At 37.7% G+C, this 21,828-nt stretch overlaps 1 protein-coding gene across 20 annotated transcripts in view; it reads right to left on the bottom strand.

Moving 5' to 3' along the window:
- LOC132398438 (ataxin-7-like protein 1) overlaps positions 1-21,828 on the bottom strand; it is a 267,811-nt gene that overhangs the window by 92,638 nt on the left and 153,345 nt on the right. For 19 of the 20 annotated variants that reach the window (XM_059977870.1, XM_059977872.1, XM_059977871.1 and 16 more), the window contains one exon: positions 13,816-14,038. In XM_059977870.1, coding sequence (XP_059833853.1) covers positions 13,816-14,038 — 223 coding nt within the window. Of the gene's footprint in view, positions 1-8,263; positions 8,341-13,815; positions 14,039-21,828 lie in introns of those variants that run through there. The other variant, XM_059977886.1, reaches the window with a different exon arrangement.

Below are 21,828 nucleotides of genomic sequence, written 5' to 3'. Positions count from 1 at the left end.
CAAAACAAGAATAGTCTTAAGAGAGTCACTCAAATTAAAGATGTCTTGATTCCAATCTGATTCTGTGACTTCTGATTTGAGTGAGGAGATTAAGTCTTGTAGTACCCATAAGAGATGGGCAGGAGCCAAAGAACAGTGAAAGGCTTTTCAGCCCACTGAGTCTGCTCTGGCCATCAAGTATTAGAATTAGGTTTAATATTACTGGCACATTATTGAGAAGAGTGCATGTCCTGGGTGATGGGGATGCCATCCTTTTGAGGCATCACTCCTTAAAGATGTCCTGGAAGCTGTGGAGGCTACTGTCCATGATGGAGCTGAGTTCATATCTTTCTGCAGCTTCTTTTGATCCTGTGCAGCAGCCACCCCCTGCAAACCAGATGGTGATGCAGCCAGTTAGAATGCTCTCCATGGTACATCTGTAGAAATTTCCCAGAGTCTTTGGTGACATATCAAATTTCTTCAAACTCCCAATGAAATATAGCCGCTGTCGTGCCTTTGTAACTGGATTGATATTTTGGGCCCAAGATAGATCCTCAGAGATATTTGCAGCCAGGAACTTAAAACTGTTCACTCTTTTCACTTCTTATCCCTCTATGAGACTGGTGTGTGTTCTTCAGCTTGCCCTTTCTGAAGTCCAAAATCAGTTTATAGGTCTTACTGACACTGAGTGCCAGGTTGTTGCTGTGACACCACCCAACTAGCTGATATACTCGTATACCTCGCTACTATACACCTTCTTCTCTTCAACCATCTGAAATTCTGCCAATAATATTTGTGTGGTCAGCAAATTTATAGATGGCATTTGAGCTGTGCCTAGCCACACAGTCATAGGTGTAGAGAGAGTACAGCAGAGGGCAGAGCACACGTCCCTGCTGTGCGTCAAGTGTTGACTGTCACCAAAGTGGAGATATTACTTCCAATCTGCACAGACAGTGGTCTTCCAGTGAGGAAGTCGAGGATCCAGTTGCAGAGGGAGATACAAAGGCCTAGGTTTTGTAGCTTTCTAACAGCCAGAAGACCAAGGAGATCATTGTGGACTTCAGGCATGCTAGGAGCCACACTCATGTCCCCCATCTACATCAATGGAGCAATAGTAGAGCGTGTATCAAACTTCAAGTTCTTTGCTGTCCACATTTCCGAGGATCTCACCTGGTCCCTGAACTCCATCCTGATCAAAAAGGCGCAACAGTGCCTTATTTCCTGTAGAGCATCAAGAAAGTTCACCTCTGTCCAGGATACAGACGGACTTTTACCGCTGTACCATTGAGAGCATACTCACCAACTGCATCTCAGTGTGGTATGGCAATTGTCCCGTATCAGACCGCAAAGCACTCCAGTGTGTAGTGAAAACTGTCCAGTGGATTATCGGCACCCAACTGCCCACCATTGAGAACATCTACCATAAACACTGCCTGGGGAGGGTGAAAAGCATTATCAAAGATGCATCTCACCCTAACCATGGACTTTTTACTTTCCTCCCATCTGGTAGGCGCTACAGGAACCTCCACTCCCGCACCAGCAGGCACAGGAAGAGCTTCTTCCTTGAGACTGTGACCCTACTGAACCTCACATCACAGCGTGAAGCAGTATTGCACCCATATTGTACTGTTACAGTACGTCTATGTTTGTGTGCTGTAGCACTTACTTTTTATTCACAGTTATTTTGTAAATAACACTATTCTTTGCATTTCTGGTTAGATGCCAACTGCATTTCATTTGGCTTTGTACTTGTACCCAGCACAATGACAATATAGTTGAATCTAAACTAATCTTTTTAATTGTCTTTTTAGCTGTCGGAATGATTGTGTTAAACACTAAGCTGTAGTCAATAAAACAGCATCCTGACGTAAATATTAATACGTATTGTCCAGGTGATCCAAAGCTGTAGACTTATTGTAACAATGGGCAAATTGCAGTGTGCTCAGGTTTTTGCTGAGACAGGAGTTGAGTACAGAAATAATCGACCACTCACTGGACAATAATCGTTAAAGCAGCTCACCCTGCTCTTGGGCACTTGCCTTTTTGAAGTGGGTGGTCCAGTTACGTTTATCCTCTTATTCTCCTTGTATTTTCATCAGCTTCCCCCACCGCTGCATGTCATAACATTCACCTATATGCTATGATCAATTCACAGAGGCCAATTAAACAACCAACCAACCTGTTGTTTGGTACATGGGACAGAAATGTCTGCGCTGATTAGTACTCCATTTGTAAGGATCATGGTTTGCTTGCCAGAGACAGTACAATAATCATGCAGCACTTCAACATTCATATGGACAGCACAGAGCAAATTTCTGTGAAGGATACAGGTTTCTTTATGTATATTTCAAAGAACCATATTGAGAAAACACACTGTTAAATCTAGTATTGTCAACAAAAGGGAGCTAGTTAATATCTTTGTAATACAAGAACCTCAGAGAAAGAGTAATTATAGTTTGATATTGAGTTTGAGGTTTACTTAAATTCTGTATGAAACAAACTGCCTCGGCATGAGATTGAAGTAAAACAGATTAGGAAACATACTTGCATTTAAATAATTAAAAAGTAGTCCAATTGCAGTTACCAAGTTACAGACAAACTAAATGGAACAGGCTTAGATGCCCAATCTGAGGAATGGGAGAATTTGAGAGTTCAGCCAAGATTGAAAGAAGGGAAGTGAAAGTGAGCAGACTCAGTAACCCATCAAGGTACATGTTGACACTTGGTAAAAACATCCATAATAATATAAAAAGAGGTCAGTAAAAATAAACAAATGTAAGCTATTACACTGACAGACAAGGAACTGACAGATATATATACAGAACATGTTACAATTGCCTTTGCAGCAGAATATAAAAAATACATAAGTAGTATGAAACCAAAGATAAGGTTAGAATAAGCAATAAAAATATCAATTGTTATCTGTAAAATACAAGAACTCGACAAATCAAAAGAATAAAGCTTACAAACTTCTTGGACTTGATGACCTACATCTTGGAATTAAAGAGAGGTAGGTGTACTGCTTTTGATTTTCTACAATTCTATAGGCTTCAGTAGGCTAATCAGTTGACAAAAGCAACAGAGAAAATACTGATGTTTAATTGAGACATGATAAAGGGCAAGTAGAGATTTATTGTATAAAAAAGTTGGACAGGATCACAGGGTTTTAGGAAAGAATACTTTATTTGACAAAAGGGAACTCAGTGAAGAGTGTGTTTAGAGTTTCAAAACACATACCACAAAATTTTAATACATAAAAATAGACTCCTAGCATTAGAATAACACATTAGGATTGATTTAACACTGCTTTATTGATCAGAATACGAACAGTTGTGCGTTGAGAGTCAGGTATTTACAATCTATGTCAATAAAAATAAATTAAGTGACTGAATGTGATGCATTCATAATTACCGGCAATGGAGAGCTTGATGGGAAAATGGCAAAGAGAATGCAAACAAAATGTAGAATGCTCAAGTAAATCTGCAAGAACATCACATATGAAATATAAAATGTGCAGAAATATGAACTTGCCAAGTTTGGTAGGGAACACCAAAATCTATTTTTCTATGTTGCAAAAGACACTATCCCAATATAGCAAGAGAATGACAGTATACAGAGAGAACTATATATTCAAATATAACAAAGCTAGTTTGCAAGCTTAGCAAGCAATAAGAAATGGTATGTTGGCCTTTAAAGCAGGAATACTGAAATAACACATAAAGAAGTCTTACTGCAATTATATAGGGCCATGAAAACATTAAATTTAAATTACTGTGTAGCAGTCCAGTCAATTTAATTAACACAAGAAATCCTTCTCTGAAAAAAGCATAAACATGGTTCATTTGTCAACCTCCTGGGATGCAGAAATTCTCCAATGAGGAGTGATTGAATGGACTAAGCCTATATCCTCCATTTATATATATATTTTTAATGGCGCTAGAAGGAAATGATGTTTCCCCTTTGCTGGGGAATGGTATCAGGACAGCCTGGGAATCAATAAAGGATTAATCTTTCAAGACAGCTAAGGAGAAATTACATCACAAAAAGGTATATGCGTATTTCAATTTTTCTACACTATGTATGTCAACTCAATGAACATATTCAAGGCTGAGATAAATAGTTTTGGATACCAAAGAATAGAAATTAGTGGGGAAATAATTGGGGAAAGTGGAGTTGTGGAAAAATAAGACATGACCTTCACAAAAAGACAGAGCATCTACAGGGTTTAAGGTCTTACATTTCATGCTTTTATGTTCCTTACCAAACCTCCAAATAGAATTAAAATTGTAGGTATCACAAATCAGTTTCAGGACCAAAATAAGCAGTATAGAGATGTAGACAGCAATGATCAAAAAGAGCCAAATGTCAATTAAATACGAATTGGTAAATTTTGGCACTCTGAATAATGAAGAACTGGTGATATGGAGGAGAAGAGTGGTTTTGGTTCATTGACATCAAAGTGGCAGCTTAAGTGGATATGGCCATAATCTGCAAGCAGACACTGGGTTTTATGGCAAGAGACACAGAATGAATGTGTTGTTGTCAAAATCTCTCAAAAATGCAGTAGAGTCACAGACCACAACAATTGAGAAACAGGCCCTTCACCCATCTAGCTTGTACCAACCTTTTTTCCGCCTAATCCCATCTACTGGCACCCAAACCATAGCCCTCCATACCCCTCAGTGCAAGTGAGGTCTGTCCTTGGTCTGTCCTGCCTGCCAAAGTGCAACAACTCATATTTGGCTGCATTAAATTTCATCTGCCATTTTTCAATCCATTTATCCAGCTGGTCAAGATCACATTGCAAACTTTGGCAGCATTCCCTGCTGTCCACTATGCTTCCAATCTTGGTGTTATCCACAAATCTGTTGATCAAACTGACCACAACGTCATGTAAATCAACAACATGGACTCATCACCAATCCCAGCAATCTACTACTAGTCACAGATTGCAGTCAGAGTCATCCATCTACTACCATGTCTTCTCCTGCTAAGTCAATTTTGAAATAATTTACTCCTTCATCCTGAGTGTCAAGCAACATGGACTAGACTACCATGTGGGATTTTGTCAAAGGCTTTGCTGAGGTCTATAGAGACAATGTGAATAGCCTTCTCTTCATCAACCTTCCTAACCATCTCCTCAAAGAACTCTGTAAGATTGTTTAGACATGATCCACCATGCACACCATGTTGTCTATCCTTAATCAGGCTATGTCTATCCAAAATCTTAGAATACCTTCCAATAATTTATCTGCGACTGATGTCAGGCTCTCCGACCTGCAATTTCCTGGCTTATTCTTGGCACTTTCTTGAATAACAGAACAGTATATACTATTTTCCAGCACCTCTCCTGTGGTTAAGGACATTTTAAAAGTTTCAGCCAGAGTCTCTGCAGTTTCTGCACTAGGCATCCACTAAGTCTAAGGGGACACCTTTTTTTAGGACTTATCTATCCTAATTTGCCTCAAGACAGCAAACATCTTTTCGTAATCCACATATGATCCATGACCTTTTTTCACCTAGTTCTAGAGACCCTCCCGAGGAAATACGGATGAAAAAATGTCATTAAAGATCTCCTCCATCTCTTTCATCGCCATGCACAAATGACCACACTGATCTTCAAGAGGACCAATTTTGTCCCTTACTATCCTTTTGCTCTTGATATATCTATAGAAACCCTTGGGATTCTCTTTCACCTTGTCTGCCAAAGCAATGCCGTGTCCTCTTTTAGCCCTCCTGATTTCTTTCTTAAGTATTCTCCTGCATTCTTAATACTCTTCAAAGTGCCTCATATGAACCTAACTACATATACCTAATGCATGACTCCTCCTTCTTATTAACCAAGGCCACAATATCCCTCAAAAATCAAGGTTCCCAAAACTGTTAGCCTTGCCTTTCATTCTAACAGGAACATACCAATTCTGTACTCTCAATATTTCACTTTTGAAGGCCTCCCATTTACCGAGCATCTCCTTGCAAAAAGCAACCCATCCCAATCTACACCTGCCAGATTCTTCCATCAAAACTGACTTTTCTCCAATTTAGTATCTCAACCCAAGGACCAGTCCTATCCTTCTGCATATTTATTTTGAAACAAATGGAACTATGATCACTAGCTCCAAAGTGTTTACACACTTCTATTGTCTCATTCCCTAAAAAGATATCTAGTATTGTATCTTCAGTTAGGATCTCCACATATTGATAAAGGAAATTTTCCTGAACACATTTGACAAACTGTATCCCATCTAGTCCTTTTGCATTATGAGAGTACAGTGCAACATTTTTATCAGGTATTTGTAGTAAAGATCAAATGAAGCACTTGCAGGAGAACATTTAAGAGCGAAATTACGAAGGCTAAAAGAGAACATGAGGTTGTTTTGGCAGACAAGGTGAAAGAGAATCCCAAGGGCTTCTACAGATATTTATTTCACAGCAATGATGTTAAGCCAAGAGAGAGCATTGAGTGAATTCACTTGGTTGCAGCTTGCCACTAATGTAAAGAGAGACTTGGAAAATTTGGCGCTGTTTTAATTACTATTGAAGAATTTTATATGTGTTTAAAATAACAGAGAGAACTGACAGAAATAGAGACAACTTAACATGGACTTCAGCAAAGCCTTTGACAAAGTTCCACATGGAAGGTTAGTTAAGAAGGTTCAGTCGTTAGGTATTAATGCTGGAGTAATAAAATGGATTCAACAGTGGCTAGATGGGAGATGCCAGAGAGTAGTGGTGGATAATTGTTTATCGGGATGGAGGCCGGTGACTAGCGGGGTGCCTCAGGGATCTGTTTTGGGCTCAATGTTGTTTGTAATATACATAAATGATCTGGATGATGGGGTGGTAAATTGGATTAGTAAGTATGCCGATGATACTAAGGTAATAGGTGTTGTGGATAATGAGGTGGATTTTCAAAGCTTGCAGGGAGATTTATGCCGGTTAGAAGAATGGGCTGAACGTTGGCAGATGGAGTTTAATGCTGAGAAGTGTGAGGTTCTACATTTTGGCAGGAATAATCCAAATAGAACATACAGAGTAAATGGTAGGGCGTTGAGGAATGCAGAGGAACAGAGAGATCTAGGAATAACTGTGCATAGTTCCCTGAAAGTGGAGTCTCATGTAGATAGGGTGGTGAAGAGGACTTTTGGAACGCTGGCCCTTATAAATCAAAGCATTGAGTACAGAAGTTGGGATGTAATGCTAAAGTTGTACAAGGCATTGGTAAGGCCAAATTTGGAATATTGTGTGCAGTTCTGGTCACCGAATTATAGGAAAGATATCAATAAATTAGAAAGAGTGCAGAGACGATTTACTAGGATGTTACCTGGGTTTCAGCAATTAAATTACAGAGAAAGGTTGAACAAGTTAGGTCTCTATTCATTGGAGCGTAGAAGGTTGAGGGGGGATTTGATCAAGGTATTTAAAATTTTGAGAGGGACAGATAGAGTTGACGTGAACAGGCTGCTTCCATTGAGAGTAGGGGAGATTCAAACTAGAGGACATGATTTGAGAGTTAGGGGGCAGAAGTTTAAGGGAAACATGAGGGGGTATTTCTTTACTCAAAGAGTGATAGCTGTGTGGAATGAGCTTCCTGTAGAAGTAGTAGAGGCCAGTTCAGTTGTGTCATTTAAGGTAAAATTGGATAGGTATATGGACAGGAAAGGAGTGGAGGGTTATGGGCTGAGTGCGGGTAGGTGGGACTAGGTGAGATTAAGGGTTCGGCACGGACTAGGAGGGTCAAGATGGCCTGTTTCCATGCTGTGATTGTTATATGGTTATATGGTTAAATGAATGAGTAGCAGAGAGCTAAGGGACATGTAGGTAAATCTAAATGCATGGTATTTGGGCCAAAGCATGAGAAACCATTTTAATGAAAGTTTGCAAGAATGAGGAATCAATTGTGATTGAAACAGATGTCATCTTTTACCTTGGTTAATTAACTGGTTGAAGGAGGAGAATATAGAGACATGGGAACAAGGTGAGTACATAAGATTAAAATTATTGCCCATGTACAATACAATTACAGACTGATTGAGATGCATGTGTAATAGCTACTCAGTAATTCTATTACATCAGGATGATGCAAGGTAATTTGTCCATGTTTTGGACTTCCAAATCTCAGTTGTGCTGCTGTGCCAAAGCATCAAGTAGAAGCCAAACAGCCCACTATAAGTGTTGGGTGGATTGAAAGAAAAAAGGTGATGGAGTTGCCAATAGGCTGCTATCAATGCTTGTGAACAGCCAGTTGAAGAATGTTATAGGTGGAGATGTTGGACCAGCTCACCTATCCTTCCTTATGACGGCAGCAGAAGGAGAAGCATGTTCTAGTGAGACCACAAGGGAACAAAGAGGATGATACACCTTTAAAAAATAAAGAGAAATTACGATTTTCTTCATGTAAAGTGAAAGTGGAAAAATATTTTTCCCCACATCATTTTAATTGCTCCTCCCCTCCTGGAATAATCATAAATTGAGAATCTATGTCAATCTAGAAAATGTGTTCCATCTAAATTGAAAAATCTTCATGTCATGCACAAGATTCCTTGCTCACCACTGATTTAAAGAATATCTATCACTAAGTATTGAACAGATTTAGAGAAGGTCAATGCATAATAGAGCTCTTGATCAGACTGTAACAATTACTGCACAGAGTAGGTTATCATAGGATGCATCAAAACATTGCTGGAAAATGTTTACAAGCTGATTAAATGACATTCAATGACAACGAGTTGGTATACTCTATAGGTCCTTTTAGTTTTACAGAAGTCCTGAATTTAATGATTATTCCATAATAGCAAATGGTATTTAACCAATAATTTAGAGAACTTTAATGTCAAGGCAAGGTATTCAATTGGTGGGCGTGAATTTGATTCTCATCTCTAAATGTAATAAGCTTTGATGGCTCTAGTTCAAACAAGGCTAGGTAAATTAAAAATCTGTAAGAATTAATCTATCACATAAAGAACCTACTAGATTCATACTAACATACCAATTGCAGCTGTGAATAAGCCTGACAAGTCATTCTTTCACTGTAGGACCATGACAGAATCCAGTAAGAAAATTAAATTTATTTACATATTCATATTCCTCATTTGCTAACAACTGAAACATTCTTAGTTTGCTAACTTTCTTCACATATATTGAGGTTTGGATTTGACAAAATCATGACTATATTGGAATAAAAATACTGAAACCTCAGCAGTCCTATGCCTCTTCTCATTCCACCCACCTGCGAGCAGGTATAGGAGCTTGAAGACCCACACACTCAATGATTTAGGAACAGCTTCTTCCCTAATGCTGTCAGATTTCTGAATGGTTCATTAACGATATCTTGTTATTCCTTTTTTTGCACAACCTATTTTTAATTTACAGTAATTTTTGTATCTTTGTGCTGTACTGTTGCTTTAAAACAACAAACATCATGTAAGATAGTGACAATTATTCTGATTCTTCATATGAAGAGGATAGCTGAGATCACTTCATGACTTGCTCTCACACTACAAATACTTATACTGTATTAAGATTTAATTATATAAAACCAGTCATAAAATGTAAATACAGGGCTTTTGGCCTCAGTACGCACCAAACCATCAACCATCCACTTAAATGAATCCTATTCTATTCTCCCCACATTCCCATCAACTCCCACTGATCCTACCACTTACCTACATGTTAGGCACAATTTGCCGTAGCCAATTAATCTACTAATCCATGTCTTTGGAGTGTGGATGGAAAATATCTTTTCTTTGAATTGTGTCATCTTAAGTCAGGTTGAGATATTTTATTTGTCACATTGAGTCATTGGTACACTGCAAGAGACACTACAATTTACATAATCTTCAACATTTTATCAAGACCTAAAAATATCAACCAAACATCAAGGCCGTTTGGTTGTGTCCTTCAATAACTATACCTGCCTTTGGTTTTTTGATATGAAGTAACATTTTTTTCAGATCCTTAGTGGTATTCAAATAATATTGCACATGACAGTAAGTACCATTCTAGCTCCTTCATTCAAAATGGAAATGATTCAGGATCATTGTAATTTCAATCTTAAACTAGGTTCAAAGTGGCTTCACCATAATTCCAGTTTAAAACCATAAATGTATTATTTGTGTGGAAATGATTAAGTTAATCAGCAAAGGCCAGATTTCACAACACTTTTACACTGGGAATCTTAATAAGCAATGATAAATGACTAGGACAATTTTTTGGGGAAAAATGGCACCAAGTGAATTATAACGTGGGTACAATATATGGACATCGGAAGAAAAGAAAAACATACTATTGTAATAAAAAAGGGGAAGACTAATAAATCTTGGTGTGCAGAGGGACCTCAAGATGAATCAATTTTTTTTACATTTAGGTTCATCAAACAGAAGGGAAAATCAGACATCAGTTAATATTGCAAGTAGTTTTAAATAGAGAAATAAGACAGTCTTGTTGCAATTATGTAAGAGTTTAGTGAGATTGTGTCTGAAGCTTTAGTTGAGGCTGAAATGAAGGTTTGCTGGGTTGATTCCTGTGGTAAGCCGTTTGTACTTCAGTTCATACTGAGTAAAATGCAACTAGAATCTGCATGTTAAAGAATGAAAGGTGACCTCACCAAAATGTACAAAATTCTTGGGGGTTTGGTGACATGCAACACTGAGGATTATAATATCAGCCCCTTGGGATTGGAATAAGTTTTGCTGACAAAATTGTTGTTAATCTTCAGAATTCTCTATGTGGAGGCCTGTGGATGTTCCGTTACCGAGTATACACAACTCCGAGTTTATGGCTGAGAAATTCATTTCACAGTAGGATATTTTGGAACTAAAAACACTCTGAATCAGAAATTTAACAACAGAAATATGTACATCTGTCTATAGTTTGGTTTTGTCTTCCCATATTTTAAATTATCACTGCACTTGCTTCAATCATTTGTCCATAACTACAATAAAACTCCAATAATTCAGCATCCTCAAGACTTGTGGTACCCAACTAGACAGATTTTCCAGACTATTAGATGTTTATAATGCTTAATACATTTCCTATACCTTTCTTTGTTTTAAGATGTTACATGTTATAATAGACTTTACAACAAACCAGAAGAATTTAAAAAGGTCAAGAAACAGGATCCTGACAAGTTTGAAGGGAACATTGGCCCTATTCACTTTAAAGGGAGCATACACAACAGGGCTCTGATGAGTTAAAACAGAGTGTAGGAAACAGGGCTCCAGTACATTTAAATGGAGTATGAGAAATGGGGCCCTGGTGAGTTTACAGGGTGCACAGAAATCTCATGACTAAAAGCCTTAACAGAATTTCCAAACAACTACACAGACAATTATCAGGAATTTACTGTAACATTAATGAAATTCCACTGATAACAAATATTGACGGGAAATCTAATTGTCCAGATGGAGATTATTAAGAAATTCAATATAATTGAATTATTATGGCACAAGAATGGAGCTATTTGGTCCATCAAGCCAAAGCTAGTTCCTAACAGAGCAATCCAAATAATCAAACTCATTACTCAAAGCATTGGACATTATTTTCCCTCAAGACAGCATCCTTAAATGGTCAACTGTTTAGTGTTGCTTGTCCTCTGGTTTGGAAGCTGAAAACAAGAGGACAAGAGGCATTAAAAATGTTGTGCCATTTTGGGATGGGATCAGGAATTATTTTCCTTCCTATTCCAAAGATTGTGGATATTCCAAACCTTTCTCCCAAAACAGACACAGTTAATTGGAAAATTCCATAACTGAAACAAATACTTATGGCTTTAATGACTACATTTAGATTACAGAACCAATGTGAATAAATAGCATTGGGATACAGTTCAATCCTGATCTGATCACTGGTGTGTCTTTTAAGAGTCAAAGGGCTTAACAAACTCCTAATTCATAAATTATTCCCAAATAACTACATGCATGACATTAAATTGAAATTTATTTACTTCATCATAACAAATGGTTAATGTGTTAGAACATCAGTATTATTTTCCAATCCATCTGCCTGTCATCCCTTCACCCGGACCCATGTACCAGCTCATGCTTCACCCATTTCCTCCCCTATTTTATATTGACTATCTGGCTATCTCCCGTTTCCAGTTCAGATGAAGGGTCTTAACCTGAAATGTCTATTTACCTCCGCAGATGGTGTATGACCTACAGAACTCTTTTAGTGCTTTGTGAGATGAGTTTACAATACAAAGACTTTTCACAAGTTAAATTCCCATACTAGAATTCAAATGTCTCTGGATATGATTCAGATGTTATTGACAGCTGGGGAGTAACTTAACCACACCATATTGAAACACACACAAAATGCTGGAGGAACTCAGCAGGTCAGGCAGCACCTATGGAAAAGAGTAAACAGTCAACCTTTCAGGCCGAGACCCTCCAGCAGGACTGCAAAGGAAGGGGAGATGTTAAGAGTTCGTGTTTGTCACACCGTATTGTACCTTGATTTTAGTATTTCACTTTTTCTATACTTTCAACCCATGACAATACAGAAAGCACTGCCACATCTAGAATCCACAGCAAATGTGTAGGCATCTGTAATACAACTATATTTGGTGTTGCAGAATTGGGAACAAAAATATCTCAGCAGCATAGGCAACATTCGCCTTTATTTGCAAAACAAACAAGAAATCTTTTTGGCCATTTTTTTTTCAAGTTTCTAGTTGCATATTCAGCCAATAGCTGACAATCACAGTAACTCCCCTGCTTCAATGTTTCACAGAGGGAACAATGAAAAACTCATGAAAGTAAATAGTGACAAAATGTTTTGGAAAACAGCATCCATTTCTTCTATTTTTTAAATTATTAAGATAAAAGGGATCATTTTAATTACAGATGGTGGAGTTAAAAAAACATTACAATGACCTTACTTCCAAGAAATCCCTGAGCCTCAGTCATACTTAGTTGCACTGGACTGATGACATTGCAACTGTAATTCATTTCAGCAATGAAGTGCACTGCAAATAGGGACTCCTGTTGGATAATTTACCTTGCAGATCATCTGCCAATAGTCACTACTCAGCCTCAGAATGTGAAACATTGCTCTCAGGTGAGAAATTCAAGGACAGTTGATTCTGTAGAACCAGAAATGGAGTTAGCTTCTGAAGTAAGACTGGGAAAATAAAGGAGTGGATAAAATATTAAAAGTGGCTTTCACAATTACACTAGAAAATCGGTTTTGTCACATAACAAGGAGCTACAAGCTTGATCACAACATAAACAAGAATACTTTTTTTCATTAGTTTACTGGTACAAAAGGGAATGTGAAGAGGCAAGCCTGTTCTGGGCTCTTAAGTACTTAAAAACAGATCATCTGAATATTAGCAAAACTAGCCCATTTCCCCTTTTAAAAAGTTCATCACATGAAAACTAGAAACTTGACTTCATCAAGAACAGATTTCTTCATAGATGTTACTAGTTTGGAACTGCAATGGATTGGAACAAGAAATATAATTGAAACAAAAGAATTTATGGAAAAATAGATTAAATTTTCTTTTCCAATAAGAAGCATCTTTATGATTTCATGTAAATATAGTCAACTGAAACACCGTATATTCAGTTTAAAGAGAGCCTATTCATAAACATTTATTTTAAATAATCAAGCTACTAGGAGATTCATACTGATTAAAACTGATTTGCTTATACAGCATACAGCTCAAATTAGTGACGATGATTTCAGACTTAATAAATAGTACAACTTCTCTAAAATGGTACTGAAAGATCCATTATACCTTAGGTGAACAAAATTGAGAAATAGTTTTAATGATCTCCATTTTTAAAGCAGTAACCAAAAAATCCTGATAAATATCAAACTAAAGATACCCACCATGATTTATCTTTTGTTACTTTGGAAGGAAAGACTGCCTGTTGCTGCTTATTATTGGAGGTTTGTAGATTGTCTTTTGGTGTCTTGAATGGCTTGGAGTTGCTACCAATGGTGGTATGGCTACTGCAGGCTTTAGATTTCATTGGGACTGGTGATGTTGTGGAATTGGAGGTTGATGAAGCTGGTGAGAGGGTCGCCTTACACGAAGAACCATGTCTTCTTTCTGAAAATATAGAGCAAGTGATTAGAGTGAAAGTCACAACTGGGGAAAAATATTTTTCCATTTAATTCTTCTGTAAAACTTGCATTAAGGAACATATTTAATGCACTGAGGTACAAAAATCATACACCCAGGTTTACAGACTTCTATTGGGGAAAAAATGAGTAGTTCTTGCAGATGAGCCATTCGACATACCCATGACTAAATGAGTTCTTTGGACTTTGGACAATTATATAGTATGATAGTATAATTAACAATTGATACTTCACTATAGGCTGTATGCATGAATTATTAAGATTAAAAAGCTGCAGATGTTAATATTCCAAAATAAAAATCAGAAAAGGCAGGAAATACTCAGCAAGTCAGGATGCATCTGTAAGAAAAAATGGTTAACAGTTCAGGCTGAAGAAGTGAATAGAAGCTCGTTAAACTGTGGAGAAGATTGCTTGAAATATTATATCCGTCCTGTTAATGGCAATTAGCTGAACAGTAGTTCTGAACTTCCACCTTTGTTAAGCATGATGAACTTCCACTGAGTTCTATCTGTAAAAGTCAGCATTTCTAAGTGGAACTTGCAGGTTGGGAGATCAAGTGGTTCTTGTTAGCTTAATTTATGTATTAGACGTCAGCTGGTTTGATGGCCATACACTTTTGCCTCTGAAAAGGAAGTCTATAAATGGAGACACCAGATGTCTGAGGTCAAAATCTTGACTGACACTTGGATGACACTGAAGGAATGCTGCACCATCTTTCACATGAGATGTTAAACTGAGGGTTTTCTCATGTATACACAGAAAACCTTCTGCCACCAACATACATGTTCAGTAGTCTTGCTAAGAACAGATTATATCACCTTTATTTTAATTGCAGTAACATTTCCACTTGACCACATTCACTGAAACAGGTTTTCAGTCTGAAATGTGTTGGGAACTTCTGAGACGATGAAAGTTGTGATGTGAATCCAAATCTTTCTGAAATTCACACGTTGAATTCAAAACCTGTTTGAAATACTGATTTCTGCCTTAGTGCTTACAAGGAACATTGTATAATTGCCTTTCCAGTTTGTTTCTCTCCCCTATTTGGAAAGCATGTGCTTCTGCCGCCTCCACTACCCCAAGAGACATCCTGTAGCCTCGGCCCTGTTAATGTTCCAGGAATGGGTTTTTCATTCTTACTCTCTTCGAAACGAAGAGTAAAATCAAACATAAATTTTAACAAACAGCTAGAAATAGCCTGAACAGTAAATTTTGAACAGCAATGGTTTCCTAGACATCAACTGGGTAAAATTCAAGTGTTTGCTTATTGCGTAAAGCTAACATTATTGTGCAACTGTTTTGAACAATTAAACAGACTGTAAAGCACGGTGCTAGTAAAATGCCTTTTGAATACATGTCTAAAAACTGGAGAGTGCAAGAAGGTGTGCAGCTTTTACTTTTCTGTAGTATTTCCTACAACTATCTGATGCTCCATGTTAGAAGCATTGAAGTGTCAATCCTCCAAATAATAATTTCAAATGTTATCATCCAAAATGATCCCAGCCCTTGGCACTTCCTCCCTAATGATTTTAGAATCCTTTTCCACAGTTGGTACACCTGGGAGGCACTTTTTAATTAAGCCAAATCCCTCTGTACAACACCTATCTGTCAACCCATTATCAATTTTCCAATGCTTGTAGGAGTAAACGCCATTTAAATGTTCCTGCCCATTCCACAATATCATCATCAAAACTTTTACTACCACCAACATCCTTCCCTTTGTGAATACCCCAAGGCTCCTCCTCTAATGCTTCCACAACCAAAGTTCAATGCTTTCCCCCCCAATGGTCCTTCCAACTATTCCTAATCTTGAACCCTTCCTCCAACTTTTTCCCTGCACACCTTAAGCTTCCTCTAATTGTTTTTAAACTTCCTTCAGCTATTTCCAATAACCCTAAAATGGTCTGTTTTTGTTCTCTTACATCATCCAAAAAATTCACGTATTTTTCTCACATCGTACAAAGGCCAATCCAAAGTTGATGACGCCAACACTTAGTTATAAAGTACGACAATGAAGTTTTGAATGTTAAACACATCAAGGAATATGGAAAACACTTTCCCTTCAACACAAATCCTACCCTTATAAAACAATTTCTTGACTCATATAAATGTGAATAATGTCACTAAAAATTTATGCTCTCCCCCCCCCCCCATTAGTGTCCATTCATTTTCTCCTGCTATTGTACATAATCTCAGTTCCTTTTCCTTCTTCTGCTATGCAGTCACACTTATGGAATTTTCTCTCCAAACTTCTGCTTCGGCACCTTCCACCCAACTCTAACAATATTCCTTAAAGTACATCCATTCTTTGGCTTCAATTTAACTTGAAAATGATTATGTTCCTGTGAAGTGCATCAAAACATTCTAGCACATTCAGTGCTTTGTAATTTATAGCTGTTTTAAATATGTGATTTTCAGAACCCAAGTATCACTAGCAAGGCCAGCATCACTGCCCATCCCTAATTATTCTTGAGAAGGCCATTTTCTAAGCCACTGCAGTATTTCTGGTGAAGGTATTCCCACTATGCTGTTGTGGAGGAGGTATCTAGATTTGGACCAAGTGACAATGAAGGCAAGCCAATCTGCTTCCAAGGTGTGTGACTTGGAAGGGTACCAGTGGGTGGGGATGTAGAAATGCACCTGCTGCACATCTTTCTTGCTGGTGAAAGTCACTGGTTGGCAGGTGCTGTCAAGAGTAGCTCAAGGCCTGTAGTTGCAGAACATTTTGTAGATGGCACATAATGAAAATGGTGGAAGGAATGAACATTTAGATTAATAGATGGGATGCCAATCACACAAGCCACTTTTTTTTTGCTGTTAAAGAATCAGTGATGGAATTTCCTCATCCACCCATTAAAAGTTCTTGAGACTGTCATTTAAATAGAAATATTTCAGAATCAAGATAAAATGCAAATTTAAATACACATACCTCAGTTAAAATGCTTTAGCAGGTCTACATAACACTGCTTACAGCCAATGCTGTTCTGTACAAAAGAAACACTATACCATGCAACTGAAAACCTATTATTCCACAGCTATGGTGAAGCTTATGTTTAGGCTGAGCTGTCATTTGAATACAACAATGCCGAGCTGCTGTTACAGGACCACCATGTGATAATTATAATTGCTGCTGAGAGTTGATTCCAGATATCATTGTGCTTAAAAACATAAACCACCAGTTAGCAAGCTTCCAGAATAACACTGGCTCCTGCTTGCATTTTTGACATTTTGACTTCTGGTGGATGAGAAGTGCTCATGGCACAATAGAAATATAGTTGATGTTTGGTGAATGAAATGCGCAAGAGAGAATACAGCGGAGTCTAGTTAATTAGGCCTTCGATTAACTGGGGCAGCCACTTCTTTGGAACAACTTTTAAAGAGCAAAAGCTAATCAAGAAAATAGCCAGGATTCCCTTTGTTTATTTGGGACACTATGCCACTTAATTGGGACAGGAAACTGTTGCTGAACACTTTCTAAATACTGTCAACACACAGAGAAAATGTTAGAGGAACTCAGCAGGCCAGGGTACATCTATGGAAAAGAGTACAGTCAACATTTCAGGCTGAGACCCTTCAGTATCGTTACTGCCTGGCCAGCTGAGTTCCTCCAGCATTTTCTGTGCGTTGCTTGGATTTCCAGCATCTGCAGATTTTCTCTGTTTATGATCTAAATACTGTCAGTTGCATGCACTTGCATGGCCGTTAGACACTACACCGTGCTTTGAGCAAACTGCTTTTAAATAGCGTCAGTTGCATGCGTTTGTGAAGAAAAACTGATAGCTGGTGAGAAATAAGCAAAAAGATAATTCAGACATGTTTTGCTCACTGCAGTTTCAAGCTATCAGTATTGACAGTTTCACTACTTCAACAAATTAGGCACCTCTGGACGAATTTGAAGATATCGACAATCTTCTTGAATGTTACAATGAAAACAAAGATTTGTAGGACGCAATCGTCGAAAGCACTGTATGAAGGCAGTCCATTATCTGCACTAGATGTCTGTGCTGATTTTGTTCATTTGCTGTCCAATCAAAAGAATACCAGCATATACTCGATGAATTCCTCCATCGATAACAATTAAGAACTAATGTTTCACAGTACTGTTGTAGTATTGGGAGTGTTCTAATTGTTCTGTATTTCTTTGAAATACATCATCTGTTACTCAACTAAAGGGTATTTTGTCTTTTTTTTATATACCTTTTTAACTATTTCCATGAAACTTTGGCTAATAGGGGCAGCTGTTTAATTGGGTCAAAATGTACTGGTCCCAATGTGTTCCAATTAACCAGAACCCATTGTCCTTCAGTGGAAAAAGTGATCACAATCACATTTGACTTAGACTGGAAATGAAAAGTATTAGTAACATTCGAAGGTGACAATACTCCACTTGAAGTGGGTTGATTTCAGTCAATTGACCAGAGATTTGACATGCAGTCTCTTGTAAAAGTATTCATCCAGGAATTTTGAACAATTTAACTGAGAATTTTTATTTGTGAATCACATGTTCCTTTTTTACCCACAGTAGGGCCAAAAAAAAACAGGGAACATTGTAAAGCATGAAAAACAAAGAATTCAAAAACTGAAATGTCAGCACTTCAAAAGTGTTCATCCCCCTTTGTTCCGTGCTAAGTTGAACCAACTCTCCCAGTTATTGCAGCCAGTAGTCTTTTTGGATTAATCTCTATTAGCTTTGCACAACATGTTGGAACAAGATTGGCCCATTCCTCCTCGCAAAATTGCTCCAGCCATGTCAGGTTAGTTGAGGAGAGACAGTAGACATCAATCTTGACATCTTGCCAGAGATGTTCTATTGGGCTAAGGTCAGGACTCTGACTGAGCCACTCAGGAACATCAATTTTCTTCATTTGAAGCCACTCTATGGTTGCTCTGACAGTGTGCATTGGGTTGTTGTCCTGCTGACAGACGAACTTCCTCCCCAGTCTAAGCTTTCTGGCAGAGGATAGCAGGTTTTAATTCAGGATCTTTGTGTTTAGCAGCATTGATCATACCATCAATCCAGACCAGATTGCCAATTGCTGCTGCCGAAAACCTTTACAGTAGGGATGATGTTACCTGGCTGCTGCGCAGTATTAGATTTATACCAAATGTACTTAGTGGTGAGGCCTGAAAGTTACAATTTAGTCTCATCTGATCACAAGACCTTCTTCCACATCTTTATTGTACCTTCTAAATGACGCTTTGCAAAGTCTTGATGGGCAAGGACATGCTCTGTTTTTTACCCAGGGCTTCTTCCTTGCCACCCTTCCATAAATACCCTTTCTGTGCAAGGCCTTATAGAGCCCTGAATTTCAGCAGATCAGAGTGACTGTTGGTATCACAGTGGCCTCTCTTACAAATGGCATTCTTCTCCAGTGACTAAGTTTAGAGGGGCAGCCTACCCTAGATATTGTGGCTATTGTTTCATATCATTTCCACTTTTTCACAATGGTCTGCACTGAGCTCAGAGGTACGTTCAATGCCTTTGAGATAACCGTGTATCCTTCCAGATTTGTCTTTCTCTCTCATCATTTTCATGATGAAAACACGAGAATGTCTGCAGATGTTGGAAATCCAAAGCAACAAACACAAAATGCTGGAGGAACTCAGCAGGTCAGGCAGCATCCATGGAAATGAATAAAAAGGCGATGATTTGAGCCAAGACTCTTCTTCAATTCTAGCTTATCTTGAATGTTCTCTTGTCTTCATTTTGATTTGGTTTGTTGAAAATCTTCCCTACTGTTGGACATTTCAGAGAAAGAGGGTAATTTATTCTTCTGAATTCAATGAAAGCAGGGGATCCTCCAATTTTCAACATCAACAAATTGCACCTGAAGAAAGTTAGTGTAGTAATTACAAAGGGGAAGAATACTTCTTCAGCCTCACAACTTTGGTTTTAATTTTTACTGAATTGTTGACAGATTTTGGGATTTTTCTTTGGATTTGACATGATGCATACTGTTTTGTCCTTTAGGTCAAAAAATCCTATTTCAATATATTTCAAATTTAGAAAACAAGAAAGTAAAATGTGAACAACACACTCAAAATGCTGGTGGAACACAGCAGGCCAGGCAGCATCGATAAAGAGAAGCACTGTCGACGTTTCGGACCAAGACCCTTCGTCAGGAAAATGTGAAAACAGTTGTGGGGCTGAAAATTTTTTCAAGGCACTATAAGTGGAGTGAAAACAAAATTTGGCAGGTTAACTGCTAAATGAGCAAAGATAATTTGGAAGCAGACAGGCACATTACAATGTAGGGGAAAGAGGCAGCCAAAGCTAGTGTTGCTTAAGTAACTAAAGATTAAAATGAAATAGAAAAAGACAATATGTAAAAAATGTCAGGTGGCAGAACTCAGAAATTACAGAACAAGAACTGTATTGAAAACATGCTCAAACATCTGGAATGAAAGCTGAACCTACAATTTAATGCAAAGGCAAGAATACTACTGCTGAACCAGAAAGTGCATTCTTTGAGGTTTCCCAGAGCCTCCCCACTAATAGAGGAAATGTAACAATTTAAACATACTCAAGATGAAAATATTCAATGGAAAATACTACTACTTCTGAAATATCAAACTGTTCAAGTACATGCTTAATTTATCAGTAAATGGCTCAAAAGGAGCAGAACACCATTTTAAAGAACACATTTTAAAATGGTATGCAATAAATACTGTATGGCTCGATGAAACTAAGACATACAGTTCTATGACATAATATATACTGAGGAAGACACTTGTTTGTCTGTCTTCCCTGTATACATTTTTGATCTTTCACACTGCTGATAATCTCTGGTACCTTCAAGCATCCCCACTGCATTGTCCATTTTTAAATTCTGCAGAATAGGGAGGGGACCATATATCTGAATAAACATAGCTCAGACTTTTATTGTTTTTGAATTATGTATGTTAAATTTGAAATGTAGGAATAATAATGATAAGAAAATGCACAGTAGATACAAAACTTAGTTGTATGTTGGCAGTTAAGAAAAAACATTTGGATTACAGAAGAATTTGGTCAGCTGTGTAAGAAAATGGACATCAGTATTTAATCCAGAGAAGTGTGAAATAATGTATGTGAGGAGGCACATAATTATGAAATATAAAGTAGTTAAGATATTGAGTGATGTAGAGGAACAAATGTGCATTCTTAAATCCTTACAGATAGCAAGGTAGGCCAATAAAGTGATTAAATAGGCATAAGAATTGTTTCCTTTATGGGCAAAGCGGCTTGGTTAGAACTGTATACAACTCTAGTTAGACACAGCTTGAATAATGTATGGCAACTGTTCTCATCCTGTGTTATAGGATAGGCTGTGACAGGCGCAAAGAAAATTTATAATGTTGCAAGTAGGACTGGAGAAAGATATTCTCCTTTGGAACTGATGACGCTGACAAGATTAATTGAGCTGAAAAATTTATGAAGTGCTTAAACGGAGCAAGGAGGAGGAATCCACTTTGCTAAGCAGAGGGGATGAAAACCAGCAGGAATAGATTGAAAGTAATTGATTTACTGAAGATGAAAAGCTTAGTCACTGATCATTCACTTGGAAGAGCCATAGTGTATATGGCTAAAGGCCAAATACCGATGGATAAATTAGCTCTTTTACATTGTTTACAAACAAAATGGACAACTGGCCTCCTTACATGGTGTAAATTTTTTATGACTGCACGATGAACTACGAGCATGAATGATGCATGCACTATGAATTGGTGGACTGAATACACAATTCTGCACTTGTGACTAAGTAACTATTCAATGAA

The sequence above is a fragment of the Hypanus sabinus genome, chromosome 8, assembly GCF_030144855.1.
Source record: "Hypanus sabinus isolate sHypSab1 chromosome 8, sHypSab1.hap1, whole genome shotgun sequence".
Taxonomy (NCBI): Eukaryota; Metazoa; Chordata; class Chondrichthyes; order Myliobatiformes; family Dasyatidae; genus Hypanus; species Hypanus sabinus.
Note: the sequence above shows the minus strand (reverse complement) of the source record. Positions and strands in the feature narration are given on the sequence as shown.